General features: G+C 34.4%; 1 protein-coding gene across 1 annotated transcript in view; it reads left to right on the forward strand.

Annotated features, from left to right (window-relative positions):
• The window catches only part of LOC122803429 (sodium-dependent proline transporter-like), a 906,432-nt gene that overhangs the window by 463,815 nt on the left and 414,822 nt on the right, over positions 1-27,795 (forward strand). Inside the window, exon 6 of the mRNA XM_044073039.1 lies at positions 25,408-25,546. Within this exon, the coding sequence (XP_043928974.1) occupies positions 25,408-25,546 (139 nt within the window). The remainder of the gene's footprint in view (positions 1-25,407; positions 25,547-27,795) is intronic.

Below are 27,795 nucleotides of genomic sequence, written 5' to 3' on the forward strand. Positions count from 1 at the left end.
TCAGAGACGAAGCTGGCAAGGTGTGATAAAACATACTAGGATGCACCTTAGAGGGGATGCTGTTTTCACTCTTAACAGGTTAATTCTGAGAATCAGACATTCTGTTTTCTCCCACTGTCTGCCTCTAACTACACAAGTCATGTCTGACTTTTACTGTCAAGGAGCGAGTGAAATGGTTATGCTAGTATTCTTCTTGATTGGATTATGATGGAGATTTTTTTCCACCAGTTAATTAATTATTTTACTTTGACAGTTACCAATTACCCCACAAAAGAAAAGTGCTACAATGAAATTAAATGGATATGGTGCTCACAGTGGCGGTATGGGTAGAACACTGGCTAACTGCCCTGAAGCAGAGAATGCTAGTTGGGAGCAACATTCTGGAAAATGCTGGTAAGAAGTGGGGTGCCACAACTTTTGATACTAGGGCCAGTCCTCTTTAACATATGTAAGTCAGATAACATAATGATGACTGAGGGCAAGGTCAACATGTCTGTTGGCAGAATTAGAGCATTGTGGCACAGCCATGGATGGAAGAATACTCTCCTGTGAGACATTTTGTAGCTTTCTAGTGGTTAATATGAATGGCAGCTCTGGTTTAATGCAGGAAAATGAAAGATTATAAACTTCCTGGCAGGGAAGTAGTCATAAGAAGGCTAGAGGAAGAAGATAATTTGGGAAGTACATCACCTCAAGTTTGAATAATTCACCATAATGTAAAAGACAGCTAATAAAGGCCAACAGGATATTGGGATACAGAGTTATGGGAGCTCATACGTCATCCTACTTTTACACCTGGTTGTAGTGGCCATAGAAAGAATGGAAGATTAGGTTGGAAATACCTGTGCTGTAGGAGGTTAAAATGATGAAAGAAAGTGAGGGATTGCAGCATGATCAAAAATTCTGCTTACTTGGTGACTATAATGAAATGAAAGGAAGGAGGATATGGTATGGATACTGTATTGCTAGGAGACACATGGGAGAATTGAAAATGAAACTGAAAACCAGAGTGATAATAAAGGGGTATAGGTGGCAGTGGAAAGAGAAAAAAATAAAACTTAACATAAAAAAAAATATATATTTTTTTTATAAGCAGGGTGCTGGGATCTTAGATTGTATTGGTTACTGGAGTTAGATATGAAGAGGAGCTTGACAGAGGAGCTACAGTTTGACCCCAATGCAATTGGATACACTTTCATATTAAAATTCAAATTTATTGCTTTTGAGAATATTTATTGGACTGTTTGACCCCGGACTCTTTAAATCCAGTTAAATCAAATAACCATTTTCATACTTAATATAATAATACTTAGGAATTTTAGATAGGAATTTAATATATTATTTAACATTTTAATATGCAAAAGTTTATTTAACATATTTAATATCTAAATATCTAAATATAGCTAATTTAATTAACAATAGTTTTTAACATGTTAGCAATGAAATCAATCATGAATTTTACATAGGAAGTTAACATATTTAACTAGCGTATTTGAACATTTACTCAGTGTATCCGAAGTTTTATTCAATTTTACACATTTAATTGTTAATAAAGCTGTTTTTATTCTCCACACAGTGTTCCATTTTTTTTTACTTTGCTAGCGTACATGAGTTTTGTATGATTGTACCTGGTTACAGAGCAGTAATGCGAATAATATTTTGTTCTGTCTAATGATGGGTTAGTTTCTGCACAATTGTATAGGATTGTCATATGTTTCTGCTATTCTTGTTGAGTGTTATAAACTATTATAAAGCCTTGTTAACTAGAGCATAACAGTAGTATCAAACTGTATTCAAAGTGTTGCAGATCTAGATATGGAATGTGTTAATGCAAGGGTCAAAATGTTCTGTACCCCAGGAGAACTTGCAAAAGATGTTAATATGTGGCAATATAGAAGCTAAATAGGACCCTCAGGCTGACTTGGTAAATTGTGACTCTATTGCCAGTATCTCATAGTTTCCTCTGATACTGGACATACTGAGTTTGTTCTACATGTCAGCAGGCCATTTCAGCTGCAATGAGGAACCACATAGCTCAAAAGAATTACAAATAATCTGTGTTTCCAACACATGAATGGGAGACCTACAAGTGCTTACAGTCATTTTAAAACTCTTAAATCTATCTCAAGATATTCAACTACAAAAAATAAACACTTTTTGAAATGTTGTGTTCACATATCTACTGTGAAAGCCTATACATGGTTTTGCCGCATAGAATCTCTCAGAATTATCACGTAATCCACTGCTGTTGTTTTAGAAGTATAATGACACGTAACCCCAAATGTTAGCATTAGTGGCATCCTGCACAGATATGTATCCATCAACTTGTCTGTTGTTAGTTGTTACTTCTCAACTGTCCAGAGTTTTGCAGAATGTCCAGATTTTTGCCTCATGTTTTTAGTCTGTTAGTCATAAAATTCTGTTTTTCTGCCAAATTATTGGCAAATTGTTGAGGATTAAAGTAAAAAAATATTGACAGACATTTGAATTTCAGACTTCATACCCTTCAGAAAATGTATGCTAATGAAAAGCCTGTTATTCTATCAAAAGTAAAAAAATATTGACAGACATTTGAATTTTAGACTTCATACCCTTCAGAAAATGTATGCTAATTAAAAGCCTGTTATTCTATCAACTTTCTAAGTCTGTAAGAGCAATATTTAAAAATTGTCCCTATTTTGGGCCTTTATCCCCCCATTTTTTATGGCTTTGTCCAGATTTTCTGCTCTAAGAGGTTGAGAGGTATGGTCACTCTGAACATACTGTCAAATCTTTCCAAGAGATTGTAAATTATAATCTCGCTTGTATACAAATCAGAGATTTACTTTTGGCATTAAATAACTCTGAATTACCCAAAATAACCTTACAGATTTATTTGATAATTGTCATAATGCATCCATTGTCTACCGTTAAAGGAACTACAAAACTTCTGTTGAAATTCTAACCATGTCATTGTTAATTTAACCCAGACTGTTCATCAAATGGTCAATTGTGATCAGTGTGCTACCCTGGTAAATAAATGTAAAATAAAAATAAAATGAAAAAAAGAAATAAAATTTTGACTGGGAGCCTGTTTTCCAAAATAGGGGGAATTCATCAGTCCTTTTTGATGACTTCAGTGGTAACAGGAAGTCTGTTTAGAATATCGTCCAATTAACCAAGATTGATGCCTCTTTCTAAAAAAATTGGTCCATCATTTGTTAATCTAGAGGCACATCTAAACAGGCTCTGTACGTTTTATTTATTTTAATAAGTGTGTATGTGCTTTTCATACATTTTGAGTGAGGATTATTTCAGTGTTTGTTTTAAGTTTGCGCAATAGTTTCTGGATAATTGATTTAGTTTTAAGAGATTGTTGCCTAAAAGATTAAACACTGGAACTATATCTAAAAGCTGTTAGGGATACTGGTTATTAAGCATCCTTTAATTTCATCCTCTGTGATTGGCACAAATGTCCAGGCTGCATTGTTTAATTTTGACTATTGTATTCAAATATTAGACCCCTACCATTTATTGTACTTTAGTCTCCTTTTCCTTAAAATTGTGTCATTCATTCATTCATTCTGCAATTATCTGCTTAATGCATTTCAGAAATGTAGGTGAACTGGAACCCATCCTAGCACTGGGCGCAAGTCAGATAAACTTATCTCACACAAGGTGCAAATTCTGTACAGAATTCCCACATGCAGTCTTTAACACACACAGCAAACACACATCTATGGATAATTTGAATGATTGCCAATTCACATACAGTAGAATGTTGGAGTAATTATACTGATGGCTTTATTTGCCATTTTGTGTACTACATTGCCTTGTATTCCTGGGCTGAGACTGAAATAGGTCCACAGGGGTTATTGCTCTACACCCAGTCAACAAATTTAAATAAATCAAATATATTTCACAACAGTCACATACTTCAGCCACTACACAGTTTTGTTTCAACAGCATTAGTCTTGTGCAAAAATATTACAAAAGTCACTTATGTCTTTCACTATATAGAATAAGTTAAGTCACTACAAAACATGGCAGTATCTTTTTTCTTTTTTCCAAAAACTCTCTCTCAGCCAGAGACAAAACAAGCTGTTATGTTGCACCAGAGATAATCAGTAATGAGAAACACATGGGAAAAAGGACACCCCTGCCTGGTTCTTCTACTCAAGCAAAAATTATCAGAGAGGACCCCACCCACTGTAATTTCTGCCTCCAGTCCCTCATATATACTCTTAATCAACCTTATCATTTTATCAGGGAAAGCAACTACTTCCATTGCTCTGCTCATGAAGTCCCAGCTTACTCTGTCAAATGTTTTCTCTGCATCAAGACCCACCAACAACAGTGGTATTTTCTTGCATTCTGCTTCCCCCGGATCATCAGTGTTCTGTTAATGTTGTCAAATGTTTGCCTCCCATCCATAAAAACCACATTGATCCATATCTATCAGTTTTGGCATCACCTTTACCATTCTTTTAGCCATTATAGACATAAACACTTTATAATCATGTTTAGTACTGAAGTGGGCCTGTATGAAGCTGAATCTAATGGATCTTTACCCTCTTTAGGTATTACAGCTACCACTGCTTTCTTCCAGGATGTTGGTACTTCTCCTCCTCTTAAAAATACTGTTAAACAAAAAATCTTCCAGATATTTATCTGTTTTTCCGTCCTAGCTTCCAAACTTCCACAGGAATACCACATATTCCTGGGGCTTTTCCTGTAGATTGGTTATACATCACCATTTTTATCTCACCTTCTCCTGTCCTAACTGTTAGTGATTGAGCCTCATCTACCTCTAACCTTGGCATATTTATTGGTTATACATCAACATTTTTATCTCACCTCCTCCTGTCCTAACTGTTAGTGATTGAGCCTCATCTACCTCTAACCTTGGCATATTTAATTCTTCTGTAAACATTTCCATTTGTACCTTTTCTTGATTTCCATATTTCTCTGCTTTTTACAGACTTTCATAAAATTTCCAAAATATTTCTAGTACTTCTCAAGGATCTCTTGTGATCTTCCTTGTTATAGGCTCCCTAAGCATGGTGACAGCCCTTTCTACTTTCTGTTGCCTAAGTCATTGTGCTAAAAGTTTTTGTGCTCTAGAGTTATTATCAAAAAACAGTTGCTTGACAGCAATCTTTCTAAACTCATTCATATTATCAAGGTAATCCCTTATCTTCTGTTTAACATTCTAGAGTTGCTCCCCTTCTTGTTCTGTGGGAATATCCCTATTTTGCAATACTTTAACATTTGTCAGTCCCTCTAAATAATTTTTGTTACTTCTTAATCATATTTCCCTTTCCACTATTTCCACCCTAATTTTATATTCCACTTAAATTTTATCCCACTCGCTAGCTATATTTTCAGAAGAAATGTCTATCTTATCTAATATCTCCTAAATAATTCCCAAAATCTATTCCTTAAATTCCTCTCTTTTCAACAGATAGGCGGGAAAACACCAGTGTCTGATTTCTATTTCATTACCTTGTGTTTTTATTTTAGTTGTTATTGGCACATAATCTGAATTACTTATTGGGTGCATTTTAGGACCTTTAATTAAGTGCACATGTTCCTGTGAAATATACATTCTATCTATGCTAGCCCAGTTTTTCTCTCTTGGAGTATAATATGTAAATTCACTCCAGAGTCCTAATACTGAATTCACATCTTCCATGCCAAGCATTTTCATAATTATTTTAAAAAATCTACGCTCTTTTGTTATATTTTCCCTTCTGGGCCCCCTAGACACATCTTCCCTGTTGCAAACCAAATTCCAGTCCCCCACCTATAAATAATATTCCTTGCTGAAAACTGATTATTTCTGCCAGAATTTTCTTAAGCTACATTATAGCAGTTTTAGGTGGAATATAAATACATGCCCGTGTAATCTTCCTCCCTTGTCAGTAGCCCCTTAGTACTACAAATCTACTATTATTATACTTTTTCCTCTTATATCACTATTGGAGCTCCTCTTGCAATTAATATAAGTACTCCTCTTTTCCTTTGCCCCAGCTATTCCACTGAACAGCCATCCTGAAAATCTTTCTTTATCAAATTCACATGTTCAGTTCTTTCTAGGTGTGTCTCCTGTAGCATAACTATTTGCACTTTATATTTTTTAATATAGTTCACTACTCTTTCTATTTTGTATTTATCTGTGAGACGATTACGATTTAAAGACATTACAAAAAGCATCCTTTTCTTATATCATTATTGTTCCCACCTTTTATGCACATGCACATATTGTTTGGCAGCTTGGTCTTTTATACAGTTTTCCTAGAATAAATCAAATAAATTTTCAAATGACAGGTAATTATCAGTGTACTACTGAGAGGGTGGTTTATGCAATCAAGTGTAACTGTGACAAATATTATATAGGTCAAACCAAACGGATGTTCAAAAATAGGTTAACAGAACATTTGAAAGATATAAGGCAGGCTAAAATGGAAAGTCCTTTGGCACACCATTTTAAACAATTTCCTAACAGCAGTCCTGTTGGTTTAAAGGCCACTATTCTAGAACAAATAATGGAAGGTAGAAATAGTGAATCAGTTAGAAAGATGTTATATAAGGAAACACTGTTTATTTTAAAATAATATAATTTGATTCCACAGGGTCTGAATACTGACTGCTGTTGGAAATGTGCAATTTAAATGAGTGTATTGTATCTTTAAAAGTTTTAATATAAATTAATGTTAATTGATTAATTAATGATTTGACTGGCAATTGTGAGTATTTAAGACCTTGTCTTTTTGTGAGTTAGTACTCCTTGAAGTCTTATGTTAAGCCGAGGTGCTAGAGTGTTTTCTTTGGTGTTATTGGTTTTATTAAATTTAGTTTTTGGCTTATACCTGAACGTTCATTGTTCTTTTATACAGTTATTTCTTGTCATATCCATTTGAGCCTATGTCACATCAAATAAACAAAAACATCCCCCAATACCCCCCAAAACCTATTAACTTAATAATAACACACAAAACTATGTACATCTTCAAAATTTGAAATTTTACCTTCCTAATAAGAACAAAAGTTCTAAACTGATAGCCACACAGGCTAGGGTTAACCAAAAAGAAAGGTCATTCATGTTAAGATGCATGGTACAGTCTGTGCTTTTAGTAAGTGCTGTCTGGTGTTGTCTTATCTTTATAGCACTCCCAGCTGAGAAAACACTTGAATGCTTTCAATAAACACTTTTTCCAAGCCATGTCTCCTTATCAGATTGTCTTCTAGGGACATGCAAACCAGACACAGAACTGCTAAGGATACATTGTTTACCAGAAAAAAAGCCTTATAATATTAAATAATCTTTTTCATTTATTTGCTTTTTGTTAAAACTTGTTACTGGATAAAGTCAGGGGGCTTGACCCAGTCATTTCCCTATGCAAGCATGAGAAAAAGTACACACTTTTTTCAGTGATGTTGTAGAAGAGTACCTCTCCGGGTGCACAGTAGCAAGTCCTGCCTAAACCCCACCCAACACCACATGATGTGTTCAAATAACAAATAAATATTCATGTTGATGTCTTCACCAGCTGCACATTAGCTTTAGAGGGCACTACAATTGCCTAATGATAAAGAAACAGCACTATAACTCCACATAATATTTTTTTTTATATTTTTGCAGGGAGGCAACCCTCCTGCACCCCAACACCCCCTGCAAATTAAATATACCAACTCCAAGATCGCACTACATTGAGGAAAAGGGTAAATTTCCTATTCTGCAATCTCCTTTCAAAACTTTTGAAGTTTCAAAACTTCGATCATATGGTCCCTATCATACAAATTTTGAAGTTTTGATACTTCAGTCATCTGATAAGGATCCCTTAAAACTTACATTGAACACCTGCTGCATTTAATTCATCAAACACTCACAAATTTATGTGGGTGATTTACAGATATGTAAATCAATAACCAATGTATGCATGATGTCACTGTCATGTCTACATGGCAGTCAGTCATGCATCATTTGCATATGATATCACAGCCATTTGGCATGTCAATCACACAAGGCACACCCACTTCAGCACAGACCGACCAGGGAGGTACTGTTCTACAGCAATGCCAATTTTTTATTTGTCATGATGTCTTAAACAGACCCCCCCTCTCTCTCTCTCTCTCTATATATATATATATATATATATATAATATATCTTGCTCTCTCTCTCTTTTTTTTTTTTTTTTACATTGCAGTGCCTACATTTCCTAAAACTGAACAAGGAAAAAGAGAAAAGAAGGGAGAAAAAGAAAAAACAAAAGCACCACTTTTTATTAGTATTCCCATTACATTTAAAAATAACTGAAAAAACTTTTACTTCATAGCTTGCAAAGAAAGTCATGCACCATAGTAGTATCATTAAGAAAATAAATTTGCTTACAGTTAACTTTCTTCCTCCTCTTTCCCTCTCCCAAGTATTTTTCCTGAAGATTAATTGCATGAAGTACAACATATAGTCCCTTACAGGTTCAAGAAAGTCCACGAAAATCCAATATTTCCAAATCCTCTTGTTCTGCCATGTTTCACAAGTATAATTATTACTATGTAATCTCACATTTGTTAGTTTTCAAGTTACTGATTTTATTCTCTGAACATTAATAACATGCAGAAGAGCATATACTTTAAAGTTCCCTACAAGTTTAACAAAGTCCCAGGAAGTCCAATATTTTCAGATTTTCTTGTTCTGTCATGTTTCACAAATATAGTTACTGCTTTATCACCCTACATTTGTCAACTTCCAAGTTACTGGTTTTATTCCTGTTCATCATCATCTCCCATATCCTGTCTCCATTTCATTTCCAATATATTCTCAATTCTTCTAGTTGACCGTTACTTTTTCATCCTTCTGTCAGGCATTTTCCATTGAAACAGTGTAAAAGTTTTCACATCTCAGTCTCTCTGTAATGCTTATCACCAGAAGGACACAGAGCAGAATCTACCTCTGTTTTACAATTCACCCTTTGTTGGACAAACTTTTGTATTTCCTCCTTACCATGTACTTCATCAAAAAATGATTTTGTCCTTCCAGGGAAAATATTTTGAAGATAGCCAGGTATAGCAGTTTGAATCTTATGCCTTCTTTTCGATATTCCCTAAATAATGGAATATATTTACTCCTTTTCTGCCCAGTGTACAATGAGTAGTCATTCTCCACAAATACTCTGCTGTCTCCCATTTTAATAGTTTGTCCTTCTGCCACAGTTTTGTCAAAATCAACTCCTTTTGCTGATAAGACTGCAGAAGGTCTAAGTTGTTTTCTAGTAACCAGATTTGGAGCATAAACATGATGTGCCCTTTCGATTAAAAATTCCTGTTCTGAAATACCAGTCCAGTAGCTTATTTGTGCCTTTATAAAATTAATACAGCCTGTTCATTCCAGCTTCTCTGGTACAGCAGAAAATCTCAGGTTTTCCCTATGTGGTCTGTCCTCTAATTCTATTATTTTTTGAAACATCTCTTCTCATGCAGTTTCATATTCAGCCAGTCTTTTCTTCATTTCAGCTTCTAAGTTTTGCAGTTCTTTCACCTTATCTAAATATCTGTTTAAAGCTTCTTCCATTTGTTTCAGCTTTTTATTGTTTATGTTGATATACTCCATCTGTGTTTCATTTATTTTAACCAGGTCTGTGTGCAGCTGCTTTATATTTTCCTCTAGGTTACTGGAAGTCATATCTAGAACTTGCACTGCTTCTTGCTGAACAACTGCAGTACTTCTCCCAGTCTGTGTTTTTCCTCACCTTTTGTAGCTGATTTCCCTTCAGGTCATTTATATTTCATTTTTTTCCTGGCATTCAGGCAGTGCACTTATTAGTTAGTTACTGAAATTTACCCAGAAATCTAGGTCCACTGGCTTTTTCTGCTAAGTTTCTGTTTTCAGACTGGGAGAGCCAGAATTAAGCTGTTACTTAATGTGCAGCCAACTTGAAAGTCCTGTCTTTAATCTTTTCTTGATTTTTTCTATATAATTATTTCTCTTAATTTTTCTAAATCTTCTAATGTATCTCTATATACTATCCTATGCTTTTCTTTTTCTACTTTTTTCACATTATACTGCCACTGTAAGAAATATTTTTTATATTTTACCTTAAAAATTTTCAACCACGCAGACTATTTTTTATAAAATGCTCTTGAAGTAATATGATCTCTCCATAACTGTATCATTAATCTTGTTCCTTCTTCATACCACATTTTCTCACTTAGTCTTTTTATTCCTCTGCATGTTTATATACTCTTTGTTTTCCTTTATCTCTATACATATTGCTAGCTTGGAAAATCCTGTTTCAGTGTTCTCATCTTCTTCTCCTATGATTAGTCCTTCTAACACTATAAAGCAATCTGTTCTGTTCTGTAATTACTCCACCTATAAGTCCATTAATTTTTATCCCCAAGAAGTAATTTACAACATCTCATAACTTCTGACATTTTTTTACATTGTTTCCTTTCTTTTTACACCTACATCTTAAATCACAGTTACAATTTCCTGTTACTATAATATTCACATTTATCACCACATAGTTTAGAATCTGATGAAATATACTTTCCCTTTCTTTACAAGTAACATAAGCATGTAATACTATAATTCTATATACTTGTTTAAATCTTAAATCCGCAAAAGTTAATTTTCCCATTCTTACTAAAGTTATAGCTAATATTTTCACTGAATTTTGCAGCATATGGCTATACCGGCACACCAGTCATTTCTCAAATTCCAAATTCTCTCCCCCACATTTGTTTTGCTTTGTACTCTTTCATTTGTTAAAAATCTCATATCTTCTAATATAATTGCATCAACAACTCATTTATTGCACCATTCCAAAATGCCTGTCCTTCTCACTATCTTCTTAATTCTATTGACATATATAGAAAGCACTCTAAAATTATTGCTTTCCCTTTTCCTTAACTTTCTAAAAAATATTATTTTATTTTATTTTTCATCAATTTTCTTTCTTTTCTTTCTATTTATATGTATCAATTCAAATTTTCTTTTTCTTTTTAAAGTTTTTATTTTCTTTTACCCTTTTGCCTATATAATTTGTTTTTCTGTTTACTATTTCCCAGTTTATATCTTCCTCATCACCTACTTCAGAACCTTCCTCTATTTCCTCACTTTTTTATCTATTTATTTATTTATTTATAAATAGAAATAAATAAATTATAACATTTTCTTTTTATCACAATTATTTATCAAATGTCCTTCTTTTCCACAAAAAAAAAAGAAAAATGTTTTGCATTGTCCCCAGTATTTTACCATACCCTTATTTCCTTCTACATTTATCATTCTTGGCATATGTATAATTTTGCCCCTTTCTATCTTTAACACAATATTACAATACCATCCACTAGTCCATAAATCTTTACAATGTCAAGCACTTCTTTACATAATTTAAATTTCCTTTCAAAGTCACTTTTCTACTTCTGTTTGAAATTGCACATGAATTTTCTTTTTTGTTTCCTTCATAAATGCTTTTATATATAAGTTCCAAGGATTACACTTCTTCTTTTAATATCCCCCCAAAAAATTTCCATTGCATAAATAGTCTCAAATAAAATGTTAGTGTCTCTTTCTTAATATAAATAAATGCTATTACCTTTTCAGCTTTTACAACCAAAAAAAAAAACATTAAGTTGTCCCAAACTTCATACCTGTCCAATTCTTTTACTTCATTTTGAATCCTCACCACATACTTCCACTTTACACTATCTTCCACCTTTTTTATCTATTACTGTCCTTGCACCCAGTTTAACTTGTTTAGCTTAAGATTTCATTTCTGTTCCACTATCACCCTTCAAAATTGACTCCTCTTCTTCTTTTTGAATATTTTGCATAATATCTCCCCAAGATACATCTCCTTTATTCTCTGGCTCACTCTGCACAAACATCTCCTTCAGTACATCATCCCACAGCCCTTCCAACTGGGGGAGAGTTGTAATAGCACAAAATTCACTTGGCAATTCATTTTCAGTTTCAGCAAACATGCTCTGCTAAAAAATAACTTCTGAATCCTCCACAGTCTCAGTAATACTCTCCACAGCACTGGTGTTTGCCTCTGTGCCTTCTGCCATATTCTCCTCATCATGCAGCATCCTCACAGCCATCACTGTATGAGGAACAGGATGTGCACATTCTTAACAGGGTCAGAGAAGTTCCCTGATGCCTTGGCCAAATTTCCTCTAGTAGTATAAATAGGGTCTATATCACATAGTTGAAGTTACGTAAATTCGACTACCATGTGTACGAACACATATGTCCAAAGTTACAGAACTTCGACTATGTGTAAAAAAAAAAAAAAAAAAAAAAAGGGAAAACAAAATAAAAAGTGTATGCAGGGGACAAGCCCCCCTGCATCCCCCACACCCCCCGCTCTATAAATATACCAACTCCGAGGTAGCGCTACAGTGCAGTAAAGGGAAAATTTCCTTTACTGCACTGTAGCGTGACCTCAGAGTAGTATATTTAAAGAGCGGGGGGGGTGGTGGGTGCAGGAGGGCTTGACCCCCTGCTTACAACCCTCAGGTATATTCTTTTTTTTTATTTATTGATTTATTTTTTTACAATCGAAGTTTGACAACTTCGAACTTATAGTTTCAACCATATCACATTCAAAGTTGTCATACTTTGACTATGTGATATAGACCCATATAAATACTACCTCAGGTCACCCCTGAAAAGAGGCTACTAGCCTAGTGGGACTAACCCAGTCAACAAAGGATAAGTAAATAAAATAGATGTATTTGTTAATATTTTTGTAATAATAGCATTTGTCTTTTCAAAGTGTTCTAATTTGTTTCATTGTGCAAGCTTAGGTGTATTGTCTAATTTATTTAAGAGTTTTATTATTCATTTTCAAACATCTGTGGCTAGTTGTTCATCAATAAAGGTAATTATACAAAATTGCTGAATTAACTATTGGCATCCACGTTTTGAAGAGACACACTGCTCAACCAGATCTTCTGTAAGTTAATAGTACATTTGGCTTATTGTAGGAATGAATAGTAATTGTGTCTTCAGCATGCCAGATTGGTCTGGTTGGTGATAGTATGTTACCATAAAAACAGGAAGGGTTGTGTCACTGAAAAAAATATTATTAGTCCCTCCTGAAAATCACTGTGTATGTGTGAATGCAATAGTTTTGACAATATACTATTACTGTTGGTAAAGTAGCACTGAGAGACATTGGACTAAGAGAAAGGCAGATGAAACCCTGGGAAGTTTGTAGTTAAAGCTTTGTTTTCCAACATGTTGCATGCAAACGTTATTTGGGTGTGTCTTGCATTAGTAAAAGCCAAAGAGAAGCAGTGCTTATTTGCCATATGCTCCTAAGGCCAAGCACCTCATGTATATTGTTGTCAGTTGTTCATAGGGTTATTCTTGATAGATGGCAAAAAAGATTTAGTAAGGAAGGAGATGAATGACAGGTTAGCTAAGATGGGAGGTGTTAAACTGTGGGGAAATAAGGCTTAAGGGACAATACAGTAGGTACTGTATGGTGATAGGGTTATGGGAGGTTAGACAGAGATCATATTCTTATTGAGTGTGTGTGTGTGTGTGTGTGTGTGTGTGTGTGTGTGTGTGTGTGTGTGTATGTTGAAAAAGTCTTGGTAAAGGTGAAATCACGATTTAGTTAGTGGTTGCAAATTTCCTGGATGGTAATAAAGTCGGTTAAAGATGAAATGAGTGCTGGAATGGTTGTGTTGAAGTTTTATATGTAGATAGATAGATGGGTTACATGATTACTGTTGAATGATTATTTGGTCGACAGCTGTTTAGTCAACTCGTTAGGCTCAATGATATATATATAATTAGGTATTGTGGGGGGTGTGGCGGGCTTGCCCGTGACAAAAAAAAACATTTTATTCATTTTTTTGTAAACTTAAATTTTACATGCATTGAAGCTGTTTCTCAGCTCACGTGTAGTTGTGTGTCGATCAACAATTAGCATGTTAGCATGTTGATTTTGGGTTTATTCAATGCACATTCATCTAAATATACATATATACATTTACACACATACAAACACATGTCTCTCTCTCTCATATTTATGTATTGTTGCATTGACTAGAGTTCTGTAAAGGTGGGCTTTGTGATGTCCCTCTGGGCCAGTAATCAAGGAGACTCAATCCTCACCTCTGACACTGGTGATGGATGTTCAGTTGGAACAAAAATGAATACACACAGTATTTCCAGATGCAGCTCTTTGCATCAAGCACAATTTCCCTTAAGAGCACACAGGGAACACACTTAGTCCTGGGCCTGGGTTTCCCTTTCTCTCTCCAGGCCCCCAAATAAGACTCCCTACTGACACAGCTGTAGAGTTGAGTCCTCAGCAAAGTGTTGCAAGGCAAGTCCTCTACCACCCTCTCTGTGAAACCAGTGCTCGGTGCCCCTGCTCCAAGTAGCTGACACACACACACACACACACACACACACACACACACACACACACACACACCTGGGAAAGGCTGGCACAGATTTATCAGAAATGGTCTCTCTGCCCAGACTATATGGTAGGTACTGCCACCAAAACACTCCAAAGCCAGCTACTTGAAGGATCTTACAAAGGTACCCAATTATAATGCATAAAATTAATACTAATACAAATGGCAGTGTTTGACCAATGCATCAAGGCTTTCAGGAGTGGCCACAGTGTCACCAAATAAATATAAGTACTCTCAAAGGTTAAAATATTCACTGAAAGACCAGCCACAATGAAAAGTTTAAATATATTTAACAATGAATAATAAAAGAACAAGAAAATACTAAATACCTGTTTACAATAAACACCAGAGTATCTATCACAGGAAGTATTAAAAATAACACCTATGGTAAAATTCATACAGATACAGGAGAACAATATTTAACTAATAACACTATGTTTTTCTGACTGATTTAAACAATTACTGTCCACTAGTTCACGTACTACAGCAAGGTAAGGTGAGGTGGGTGAGTGGTCCTTCTTTGTCAAGTTTCACAAACAGACTGACCTGAGACTTTTGTCTCATTTAGTATAAAAACATAATTTCAGTGATGGCTGATAGAATGACATCACACATATCTGGTCATCTGATTTCTGGTTCCCACACTACCCCCTTTACTAGAAACTGAACCAGAATCTAGAACATATGTATCATAATACACACACCCACACACAGCTTTGCTAAGATGCGTTACAGGCTCTGGAAGCAATAAAACCATTTCAAAAACTTCTACCTTTCCAGGATAGCAATTATTTCAGCCCTAAAGGCAATACAGTACGATTCCTAGTTCTGTTTTTCACAGACATGTTGCCTCTCGCTGCAATCAGAACTGTATGATACAGTCTTTATGGCCTAAACCAGGTAATTTAATTTTAGACTATTTTTCAAAGTTAGCTGGACTGAGATTAACTTCTTCTTTTCCAGTATCTTCTTTTACAATATATTCATTTCAACAGTTAGAATACAGTCTGCCATACAGGTGTATTTCTTTTCTGTCCAGCAGGACCCACTGTTGGTACATTTTTAACCCAAATAGTTTTACAAATACATTTTCAACACAAGCACCTGCACAAATCAGTTTTGCTATACAAATTACATATAATTCTTTACAAAACTCCAGCTAGCTATGCTGGCATTATAATTCTTTACAAAACTCCAGCTAGCTGTGCTGGCATTTGTTACACATCCACTGCCCCTTTTTTCCTGGCATAACTGACAATACCTCACATCATCACAGGCTTTAACCATTTGTTTTCTAGTGCAAATTTTAAATAAATAATATGCTGATTATTTAAAGTTTTTCATTACTTTCCTACCACAGGAAAAAAAAAAGCTTTTATGCTGGTATGTCCCTGGTTACCTTCAGTAGTTTATGAGGAAGAAAATATTCATATTTTTACCTTAAAATCACTTTGTATTAAATTTATTGAGAAGCCTTTCAGTCAGTCCATGGTCTTGTGACTTTTTCACAAGTTTAAAGCTATTTTTTTATTCTTTCTTGATTTATGCAGTCCTTAGGAATTATTTGTTGAGACTGTCATTAAATAAGTGGCCATGTGGCAAGCAAATCTCTCCTGTATAGAATAATTATTGTCAGTGCTTTTTTAGGTCCCCCTTTCACAACATCAGAAGTGGGCTATCTACAGATGATTCAGTGACATGATTAATGAGCACCATAAGAAGACTGATAAACATAATTTAAGGCTTGAGAGACTTCGGTGTCTTGAAACTAAGCCTTCTACATTTTACTTTTCTTGCTACTCTTAAAAAGTAAAAATATAAAAAACAAGGCTTATTTGGAAAAGACTTTCTTCTGGAAAGAAAAAAGTTACAAATTGCAGAAAGTAGTGCAGAAACAGGCTTCCATGGATTGTTGCCCTTTGCTCACTGCTTTGATAATGGTTGAGCCCCAAACTCTGGTCCAGTTTTCCCACCCTTCTACTGTTAGATCCTGTTTTTTAATATTTGACACTGGTCAGATATACACCATGTCAGGTCTGCTGATGATTGGTTACTGTATGCCAATCCACTTGAATCTCGTCTTCTCTGTGAGCACCTTTGGCACTTATTCCCTTTCTGTCTTTCACACCTAGTCATCTGTATGCCCATTTGGCAGGGTTTTGTAACTCACATGCCTTGTATTTCCTGTGACCCTATGATCTCCACTCAGAAGAACAGTTCTGATACATACATGCATGCATATATACTTTCATTTCTTTATGCATGTATGGTATTATATATGTTTGACTGATGACTGCTATTAAATGCTCAGAAGTATATATTAGACATGGCCTAGTGTCATATGTACCCATTGCCCATTTTCAGGTGTTTGCTGTACTGACACCTGCTCCCACACACTGGTCAAATCTACACCATATCAGATCTGCTGATTGATTACTGTATGCCAATCCACTTGAAAATGGTGAAGTAGGTGTCAGCTGCAAGGAGGCCTTTCTCACCAAAATTAGTGGTTTAAACTCCTTCATACCCACAGTATCAGTATGTAATGCAATTGTTTGCCACCCTATCCCATTTTTACTGGGGGAATTTACTTACTCCAGCCAAAGCCTATGTTTCACTCAGCCCTGTTTAAGGTTTAACCTAGCTCCTTCCTGGTAAGCTGTTACCCTACTGCCCCAGCCTGTAGGTAATAATCACCTTTGAAATGTATCTGGATACAAACAGTAACCCAATATCCCTTTCTGCAGCTAAGGCTCAATCTGCTTCTGCTCCAGCAAAATAAACTACTTAGTCTTTAATAATTTCTTAGTCTCCTAAAATGAGACATATTGACACTATTAATGGAATCTGAATATATGACTCAGATGAAGAAAAAGGGAGATGCTTCACTCCTTTCCCTTACAGATAACCCCAAATTCAGGGAAATATTACAATTAATGCACAAGCAAGAAGGCTTTAAAAAGCTAACTGAGTCAAGAAGCATCTACTTGGGTGACTTTATCCAAAGTGAATACTTTGCAAATTGTAGTCCAGCAAAACTGGGAACATACTTTTCACATCCGGGCACTTGTAAAATGAATGTCAGAGCAGTTCACTTATTTGAGAAGGCCAGCCAAAATATTCACATATACAGTTTATACAAAAAAATGAAACATTTACATGTTTGGGGTGTCACACAGTATAAGTAATTTTTTATTACCACGGTAAGACAGGTTCAAACAACATTGGCCCACTTAATTAGTTGTGGCATATGAATACACAACTTGGTGCATTGCTGCTGAAAGCTAGCTGTTGAAACTGAGAACACTTTGTTTATACCTCTCAACCTCTTAGCATAAGAAATCTGGGCAAAGCCAAGAATAATGTGAAGGGGTGGACAGAGGCCCCAAACTAGGGCCAAATTTAAAATATTGCTCGTATATACTTAGAAAGTTGTTAGAATAAAACATTTTGTGTTAAAATGCATTTTTGAAGGATATGAAGTATGAAACTCAAATGTCTGTCATTATTTAATGAATTCAATCCTCACTAATTTGTTGAAAAAAACACAATTTTATGAGGAACAGAACATAAATATGAGGCAAAAATCTGGACAGTTGAGAGGTATGACTTTGTTTCAGAAGCTTCAGAAAAATCCTAAAGAGGGCACAGAATGAACCTCAAGCCATTGAGTGAAGACCATATTATTAGTTTTATGCATATTTTGTTAACTATATTTTCTGGTGTTTGCATTATGATTCACACTTTAGCCATAGGACATCTCACACTTTACTTTCTGCTTGTCAAAATTAGTGTCACCATCTGCATCAAGACCCTTTTTATCATTTTGCACATAAGGTCGTTATATCAATATCCACCATCACCTAGAGCAGATGTTCACATAGCCAATCAGAATCGTTTAGTGTTTTTCATGGGCAGAAATAACTTTTAAAGATATAATAAGTATTTTCAGACTCAACATTCACCAAAGTATGCTTGACCACCTGACTTAGACAGGAAAGTCCCTGTCTTATTGCTAGGCTGCCAGATCACTTCCTATGTATTTTTATTTTATTTATTTATTTATTTATTTTATCAAATGTCATTTATTTATTTTTATTTTTTACCCTTTATTGACTGGATAATACCACTAGGCTAGTAACCTCTTTTCAGTGGAGACCCAAGGTGGTATTTATACTAATAGATAAAATTTTGCCAGTGCATCATAGAACTTCCCATACTCTTGGTAGTCAGGGGAAGTCTTTGTGTGTTACACATCCTGACATCCTGTTTCCTGTCCAAGCACAGTGGCAGCCAGGAGGAACAGGGAGAAACATGACTAATTCAGCTTTTGCTGAAAATGGAGTGAATGTTGCTGAAAATGTAGTTGAAATGGTAGAATCACTACCAGAATTTATTTCTGATGATGTGGGTGCAGAAAAAACAGTGTCATTGGAGGAAAATGCAATTGTAGCTGTAACTGAGATGGATTCAGGGATTCAGAGGAAAACTGAAAGAGGAGATTATTTGAAGGAGAGACAGTTACCTCTAAAAATTACAACCCTCCAATGGGAAGGGTTTGCGGGATGATTATTTGGAAGAAATGGTCAACCAAAATGATCTAGAAAGTGGAGCAGCAGTTTCATGCCGCAACATCATGGAAAAAAATAGAAGAAAATGAGAAGAAGAGACACTATGCCAGAAAAAGTTCCAGAGACAAAAAACCTATGCACTAACTGTTGGAGAAGGAGCAAAGAAGAAATAAAAGAAACAAAAAATAAGTATACAGTACACATGAGCAGTAAAAAAAAAAGAAGTTTAGAAAGGTATGAAGTTTAGAACTCAGTCATAGCACCTCTGAGTGTCAAAGCAAAAGAGGTAAGAGCATTTATTTTAATAAATAAAGAGACTTTTTTCTGACTTGATGTTTGTGACTGAGCAGGCAATGGAAAAATGTTTGGTTGCATGTGAACAAAAGAAAAATATTTATCCATAGTCAGAATAAGTGGTGCAAGCCTTTTACAGGCAAACAAAAAAAAATAATGATCCAGTTTAGAACTGAAGCTGAAGCAAAAGAACTGAAAGAACATTTGTTAACTATTTGTAAAGAAGTAATGAACACTACAAAAATATATGATGAAAGACAACTATGGGCTGGAATATGGGAATGTGGAGTAATACAGAAAATGGAAAATGATAATGTTTATGTGCCTAGTATTATTAATGTTCATGGTAATAGGGGTTTTGTGAAATACAGGGGTCAACCAAAGAATTGTTATTTTTGTGGAAAAATGATAATTTAATCAATGAATATGATAAAAAGATGTTATTTGTGTGGTAATACAGGGCATAATGCAAAAAATGTGATTTAAAGTGCAAAAAAATGTGGCAATATTGGTCATTCATGGCTAGAATATGAAATGAATGTGCAAGAAATTGAAAATGAAGTTATACAGGAGAAAGAGATAGAAAATGTGTTATACAAAAAAATGTACAAAAATATGTTAGGTGTGATTGATACAAAGTTTATACATGAAGTTTAGAAAGTAACAAGGAAAAAGAAACAGGAGACAATTGAGGAAGAAGCTGATTGGTGCACAGTAAGAAATAAAGAATTCGATAGGGAAAAGAGTTAAAGAAAGGAAAAGAAAATTCAAAAATATAACGCTTGGAGAAAATAAGAAAGAAAATAGCTAAACATTTTATTATACTAAGTGTTTTTAAAAGCTGAAAATAATAACTTTAAATGTGAACAGTATGAAAAATATTAAGAGGAGAATAGGAATATTACAATGGTGTGCTGCAATAGATGTACGTATTGTTTTAGAAGATATCAGATTATTAACAGAGGAAAATAGAACATAAACTGAAAAGCATTGGAATGGTGCAGTAGTTTGGAACATGGGGAAAGAAACATGCTCAGGCACATGTATATTATGTCAAGAAAGTATTAAAATATTAGATGGAACCATAGTACAACTAGGACAACTTATGGTAAAAGACTTGAGATGGAAAAATATATGTATAGAATTATAGCTTTATATGTATATGTAACAAAAAAGAGAGAGAAAGGATGTTTAAAAATATTCTTGAATATGTTTGTATAAATATGGATATTATGGTGGTGGGTGATTGTAATTTAAGAAAAAAATAAGAGCAATTGTGATGTTAAAATGGTTAAAGAAATTATGAGAAGTGGAAAGTTAAGTGTATGGAAGAATAACCACTGGACCTACAAAAAGAATGAAATTAGGACAGAAATTGATTATTTTTAATATCTAATAGTTTAAATGTTATAAAAAAGGAATTAAGTATGCTGGATTTTCAGATCATGTGGCTGTATGGGTTAAAGTACAGGAAAATGAGACTATATAAAAATAGGAAAAGAAATAAAGAGAATTAATGACAAGGAATTAGATTTAGAAGAGAAAAAGAACTTATGGAATTATGGAAAAATCATATGAATATGAGAGACTTTATGAGAACTGGACTCTTTGTTGGTTTAATTTTAAAGAGAAATATAAAAAAGGTGTTTTAGAATGTATTTAGAAGAAAAGAAAAAAGAAAAAGAGAGGTGTAAGATATTAATTCAAGAAACATTTAGAGACTTGATAGGGAAGAAAAAATCATTTTATGAAAAAGAGAAATATATAAAATGAATCAAATTAAAATTAACAACTTGTATAAACAAAAAATGTATACAAGGACAGAAAGAAGCGGTAGCACCATATTTAAGTAAAATGATAAAAGAAGGAAAATAATAAGAAAATTTAAAATAAGGGAGGTAAGCAAATAAGACAGCATGAAGGACAATGTGAAATAAATAAAGAATATATACTGGAATTATTTGTTAAAAAAGAAGAAAACAGAATAATTGTATAAAGGTGAAACATTAAATAATGAAGATAATGAATATTTAGAACAAAAAATAACTATGAAAGAACTGAATGAAATTCTAAAATATATTAACATGAATTCTGCAACAGGATTGGATGGAATTGAATATGGCATGTATAAAGAAATGAAAGAGTGGCAAAAAATCATTTTTATAGAAGTTATGAATGAATGGTTAGAAACTGGAATTAAAGAGAAGAGATATGTACAGGAGTTATAAAATTTATATTTAAAAAGGGAAATAAAGAGGAGATAAAAACTGGAGACCTATAATATTGAATAATACAGATTATAACATGTTTATGAGAATAATAACTAAAAGGTTACAAAAAAATGTGTAAAATATATGATCATAATGTATTCGGAAGAAAAGGAAGACGAGTTATTATGGATAATAAGAGAAATAGTTGATATCATAAATAAAAATGTAGAAGCTAAGGTTATGATAGAGGATATAAGTAAAGCCTATGATAATATTCAGTATAAATCATTATGGGGAATTTTGCAGGCATATAATGTAAGCAAAAAAATATTACAAGTAATAAAATCTGTTTATGAAAGTAACTATTTGAAACTAAATGTAAATGGCTGGATTGGGGAAAAAATAAAAACAGAATGTGGAATAAAGCAGAGCTGCCCAGCTAGTAGCTTAAGTTTCTCATTAGTTATGTATGTAATAGCGAAAAAATGAATAAAATGTCAAGCAGCAGTGGATACAAAATGATGAAGAAAGTACAATTGCCAATAATATATAATTGTGCAGATGATGTATTAATTGTTAAAAATAAAGTATAGACTGAAAAAGTAAATGTAAAATTAAGTATAAATAAAACAATTGGTTTGAGTATAAACAAAGAGAAAAGTAAAGGATTTGGTTTTGAAGGTATAATAGGAAGTATTGAGTTCAGTGAAACATATATAGATATATTGGAGGTAATATTTGGAAGGAATGAATACAGACAACAACAATGGGATCATGTACTCAAATAACTAAAGAATATGAGTAATTTTTGGAACTCATACATATTTTCATATAGAAAAGAGCACACTTGTTGAACACCATGGTAACTGAAAAAATTGCTTACGTTGCTAACATCTATATGATTCTTATTAAGTATGAAAATGAACTAATGATGATTATATTTTCTTTTATATGGGGCTCTCGACTGAATCCAGTCAAGAGAGGGATTCTATATATGAAAGAAGAGCAAGGAGGCTTGGCTTTAATAAACCCAATAGTACATGCATCTTTAATTTTATACAATGCATTAAAAGGAATTATGAAGGAAAATAAAAATTTGATCAAAATTATACTATATTATAAATACAAAGAACTGTGGGAAGGAATGGAAGTTAAAGAAATAAAAGCATTGTGAATGAAGAAGTAAAAGAGCACCAAAACAACATTGTGTTATGGAAAATAAAAAATAATATATGTGATAAAAATAGAAAGGAATGGTACTTAAGTATTATGAAAGCATTTTATTGCATTGATCCATGGAAAGATTTAGAAATAGGTAAGAAAAAAGCCATAATCATGAGCTATAATAACTATAAAAAGATTAAAGAATGTAATGATTTTTTTATGGAGATTGTCTATTAGAAAATTGCTGGTTAAAGCAAATATGCTATACAAAAACAAGCAAGATAGACTATGTAATAAATGTGGGGAATTTGAGACTACTGATCATGTGTTTTTAAAATGTGAAAGAGTTAATAATTTGTGGAAAGAAATATGTAAACATAATAGGGTGAAAAGTTTGTTAAAATTTGTGCAAATAAATATGGACATAATAGAATTTGGTTATTATGGTGCACAAAAACAAGAAGAAGTGAAGAAAATGGGCAGAATATTATTTTATGTTTCATTAACTATATGAAACAAGAAACAAATGAAATTAAATACAATGGGAAATGGACTTTGACAAAGATTTTGGAGAAAATAATGTTCTGGTTGTATATAAAAGAGTGGGGAGTGAATTCTTAAATTGAAGTTTATACTGTATGGAGATTTGTAAATTGATGTAAATAATGTAAATATGTAAATAATATGTAATGCATATATCAATAAAAAACAATATTACAATAGCTGCTATGAGATTTACATCCACCTGAGCTACCAACAACTCAAGCAGATGGATGCAGGTCTGGCTCACGCAGACACATATACTGAATGCATACTTAAGAGAAATTCAGAGGCTCTCCATTTCACTTTTCAGCATGTCTTTACTAAGTGTGTGGAAACCAAAACTCATGTAGTTACATGGAGGAAATGTAGACAATACACAGATTGCCCATTTATTTTACATTATTCATTATTAGCACAGTATGCCAACTCAAGAGAGGCTATCTCACAAAGAGAGCGAGAGAGAGAAAACACAAAAATGTCAGTCTAACAGTAGTTACAAAGCAATACCAACTGACATTTTTGGGTAATAAAGCCTTAATTAGCTAAAGAGGCAGTAGACTCTTGGTGTGGGCAACAAAAAGATGAGATACAACAGGTGACAGGAGTTCATAAAGGTATAGTACAGAAATGGAGTTAACAACCATGAAGAGAAACAAGTTGTACAGACAGTTATATCATTATTTCGCATGTGTTTATAACAAGTATGTAGCTTAATATTGAGCACAGAGAGCCTGAGAAGCCTAGCCAGAGGATGATGATAATGCATATTGTGTGAGTGCAAAAAAGGTACAGCAAATTTATATGCTGGAAGGTAATTAGGTTAAAGAGATATGCAGGTAAATAAGAGGTGGGCAAAGCACTAAGGAAAGGAGACAAGCAGATGGAGAAAATATGGAGAAATAGTATGCATTGATAAAGCATATAACGAGGATGGTCTTAGGTAAAAGAAAAACAAATATATGTTTCATATGTGTACTTCAGTGGTAAACTATAGCAAATCACCTAGTTGGGGTTAAGAGTGTAGGGACTGACTAGAGACATACCCACCACTAATACTGTAGCTACAATGCCAGCTAAACTGAAATGCATCCATTCTGAGGAACTTGGAACTGAAAGTGATATATTTGGATTCCTCACTTATAATTTTAGGAAACTTATTACAAACATTACAGATGATATATCGCCAAATAGGTCTTCAGCATGTTTGGATTTTGGATTTGGGAAACACTGGAAGGAATATATCAATAGATGTCACCTGATGCCCTTTGATAAGCCAGATTTAAGATAGAACAATGGGCAATCAGCAGAACAAACACAAAGCAGTCTTTCTTGAGCCTGTTTTGAAGCATTAACCATCTTAGATTTTTGGGAAACCTACAGTGGCATTTTCTTGCACTTCAAGCCAGTACCAGACTTGGCAACTCTATAACATGCCTTCTTAGACTTGTCAAACACAGTGACCACTAAATGAGGTTGCAGTTTAAGCAGTGAACCTGTTTTTTTGCCTTTAATGCAGAGTTTAATAGTGCCAGTATCAATATAAGAAACTCAACTATTTCTTAATCTTTCTTACCACCTCAATTGTATGTGTGCCAAGTTTCAGCTTCTGATGAAGCAAGACCAGCAAGTATTTGATGTTGTCTTTGATTTCCTTAGAGGTACCATCCTTGGAGTTTACATGGCAAAGTGATCTAAATGAGTGGTTTGCCACAAGGAAGCTTACCATTAGTCTTACTGGCATTCAGTGTAGTCCAGACTTAGTCAACTAGATCAGAGGAGGTCTGGAGTACATCTATGGTACGTAACCATATATATGGTTAAAGTAAAAACTGTGATCCTCCATGTGGATGAAGACACCATTCCTGGTGAGCTCAACCCTCTTTTCTAAGGGAATAAATGGACTTTCTCCCTCGGGGAATGAACGGATCAGCACAGCAGCAGGGGGAAGCTTGCTGGTTGGGGGGGGGGGGCAGATTCCAGAAACAAAACACACATAAAAGTATTCTGTATTGTCTTTGAACTCTGCATTCACACAGATGTACGTACGATCAAAAATAGTGAAATTTGATGTCTGTCAGCCAAAATTTTGTGATTCCTCCAGTTTTGGACTGCTTATACTATTAATTCTGGATGTGACTTGTGTTTTTTTAATTGTTTTTGTTTCTTTATGGTGACTTTTTTTCCATTTCTTTAGTAACCGTGCACTCGGAGTTGTGCACAGTAGTGGATTAGGAGACCCAGGACCTGTGCGGTGGGAACTGGCACTTTGTTTATTTATAGCATGGATCATCATTTTTCTGTGTATATTGAAGGGAATCCGCAGCTCAGGGAAGGTGAGTTTGTTGCTGAATGGTTTGCCTGATTTCTGATGTTTAGATTTTTATTATTTAAGTGTATATACTATATGTTACCATAGTCTGAACAATCTGCTGTGTTCTCATATCGTGTACTTGGCAGTAGTCTCTCATCTCTTGAGTAATGTAAGACAGTTTCATATATCAAACACAGACTGCATAATGTATGCACATTAGTTTTGTTTCCATTAGCTGTTATTTCAGCAAAATCTCACATTATTATGAGTAGTGTGAAAAAAGTTTAGATACAGATAGTCAAAACTTTTACAAGCTGCAAAACTGTAATTACAAAACTACGTTGAACCCTGTACTCATCTGCATGTGTTACTAGCTCTGTCTAATTCATATGTAGTAGGGTCAGGACAGGACACTTTGCAGTACCTTGGAATGATGGTATATAGTGATGTAAGGAATAATGCAGCGCTGCAACAGTCAGGTCCACTTAACATAAAGAAACCTCTATAAAGTGAAATGCACTGTGGTTTAATACCCCATCCTTACTTTACATTACTGCACCATTTAATTCTGTTCTGTTTAATTCATGCTCCTTTCCAGTGGTACTTTTAAAAAGTATTTTGTTTTGCTTCACTTTATTTTTTTCCCCCTGGGATACCACTGCATATCATTGGTGTGCTTCATCTAATAAATGACCCTTTAATTTCATACTGGTACCTTAGTGTCCTATATCACCCTGAAGGGGGTTTCTTGCTTTTGATGCTTTCTGGCACCCAACCCCTGGTAACCTGAGAAAGGAGTCAGTTGTGTTGGTAGCTGGGACTGTCTGCAGGATGATAGATTTTTTTCTTAGATGCCCTATCAAGTCCTGTTGAATGATGTGTACAGTGTTCCCTGTGGCACACTTCTGTCCAGTCAGTCCTTGAAGAATGGCATTGCTCAGAGATTGATAGTAGTCCTGAAGTGAGAAACTAGACTCTTCTGGGGGGAGAACATGTAACAGGACATATTCCACATCTTGCCTGAGGTAGATGAGAAGGTGCTCACTTGCTCCTTCATACTACGTTTTCCAAGCTGGCTGTCTAGTACCTGAACTGTGGTTTGAACCCATCTCACTTCTGATACAGGAGGATACCTTGTGATAAATGTTTTGATGGCACTGTGTGAGTATAAATCATACTTGTCTGGTAAACAGTGAATGTGGACTCCACGCTTAACTTAAAACTGTCTTTCTACATGTTCGTGGCTAAACAAATTGTCATGTGTTATATGTATGTCAGGATTTGGGTCAACATTTCAAGTTAAGGAAATGTAGTAAAAGGTGGTTCAGTTAGATGGATATCACAAAAAATGTTGATTGATTCCAGGTAAACATTACAACACTGAAATATGTATTAATATATACAAAAGTAGAAATTAATAAATCACATAGGACTACACTAGACAGTTAGGGTTGTTACAAGTTGACATACTCCAAGATATAGAATAAATCTACCACACTACTAACAGTCATATATGTTTTTGCCTATTGTTTTGAGTCTTGTTTCTCTTAGGAATCCTTGTTTCATCCAAACTCTGTGTTTCTAGCATTAAGACTGTCAGCCCTAAGTAACAACCAGTAACATGCAAGAAGAAATGTGTCTTGGGGTTCAGTGACCTTGACACTTGTCCTCCTTGGTGGTTCAATATGCCAAACTATGAAGATTGACACAAAGCTGTGCCCAGCATATTGGCTGTTGTTTAAAGGAGAACATATCAGTTCTGTGAGCCTTTATTACCATATTATCAAGGTTCTCATGACAAGAGTGACATTTTCATAATCCCTCCTAGGACATTAAATTGTCTGCTGTCAAGGCCTAAACTTGAAAAATATCTCTATAAAGCCTGCATTTGAATGATGCAAATAGAATGGTGTGGGGAAGGTCCTGAAGGAATGGTGTGGGGAAGGTCCTGAAGTGCTGACAGAGGGGGGAAAGCTCATAATCAGAAATATCAATTGAACCCCAAATTGAAACAACCACATCCTTTAAATATCTGGGGTTATGAGTGGACTGTCCCTAAACTTCCATACCCACACTGAAAAGACTAGAAGAAAGATTAACTCTCTTTTATTCCAGTCCTGAAAAATAATCACCCTTTCTTTCTGGGCCTGAAAAAGCAAAACTAGGCAAAGGAGTCCTCTTATCACAACATGAATATGGCCTTACAGACATAGCTACAATCTCTGAAAAGAAACTCAAACACTATGCAATCTTTTGATAATAAAATCTGCT

Source organism: Protopterus annectens, chromosome 5.part1 (genome assembly GCF_019279795.1).
Source record: "Protopterus annectens isolate FY-2018-M chromosome 5.part1, PAN1.0, whole genome shotgun sequence".
NCBI classification, from domain to species: Eukaryota; Metazoa; Chordata; order Ceratodontiformes; family Protopteridae; genus Protopterus; species Protopterus annectens.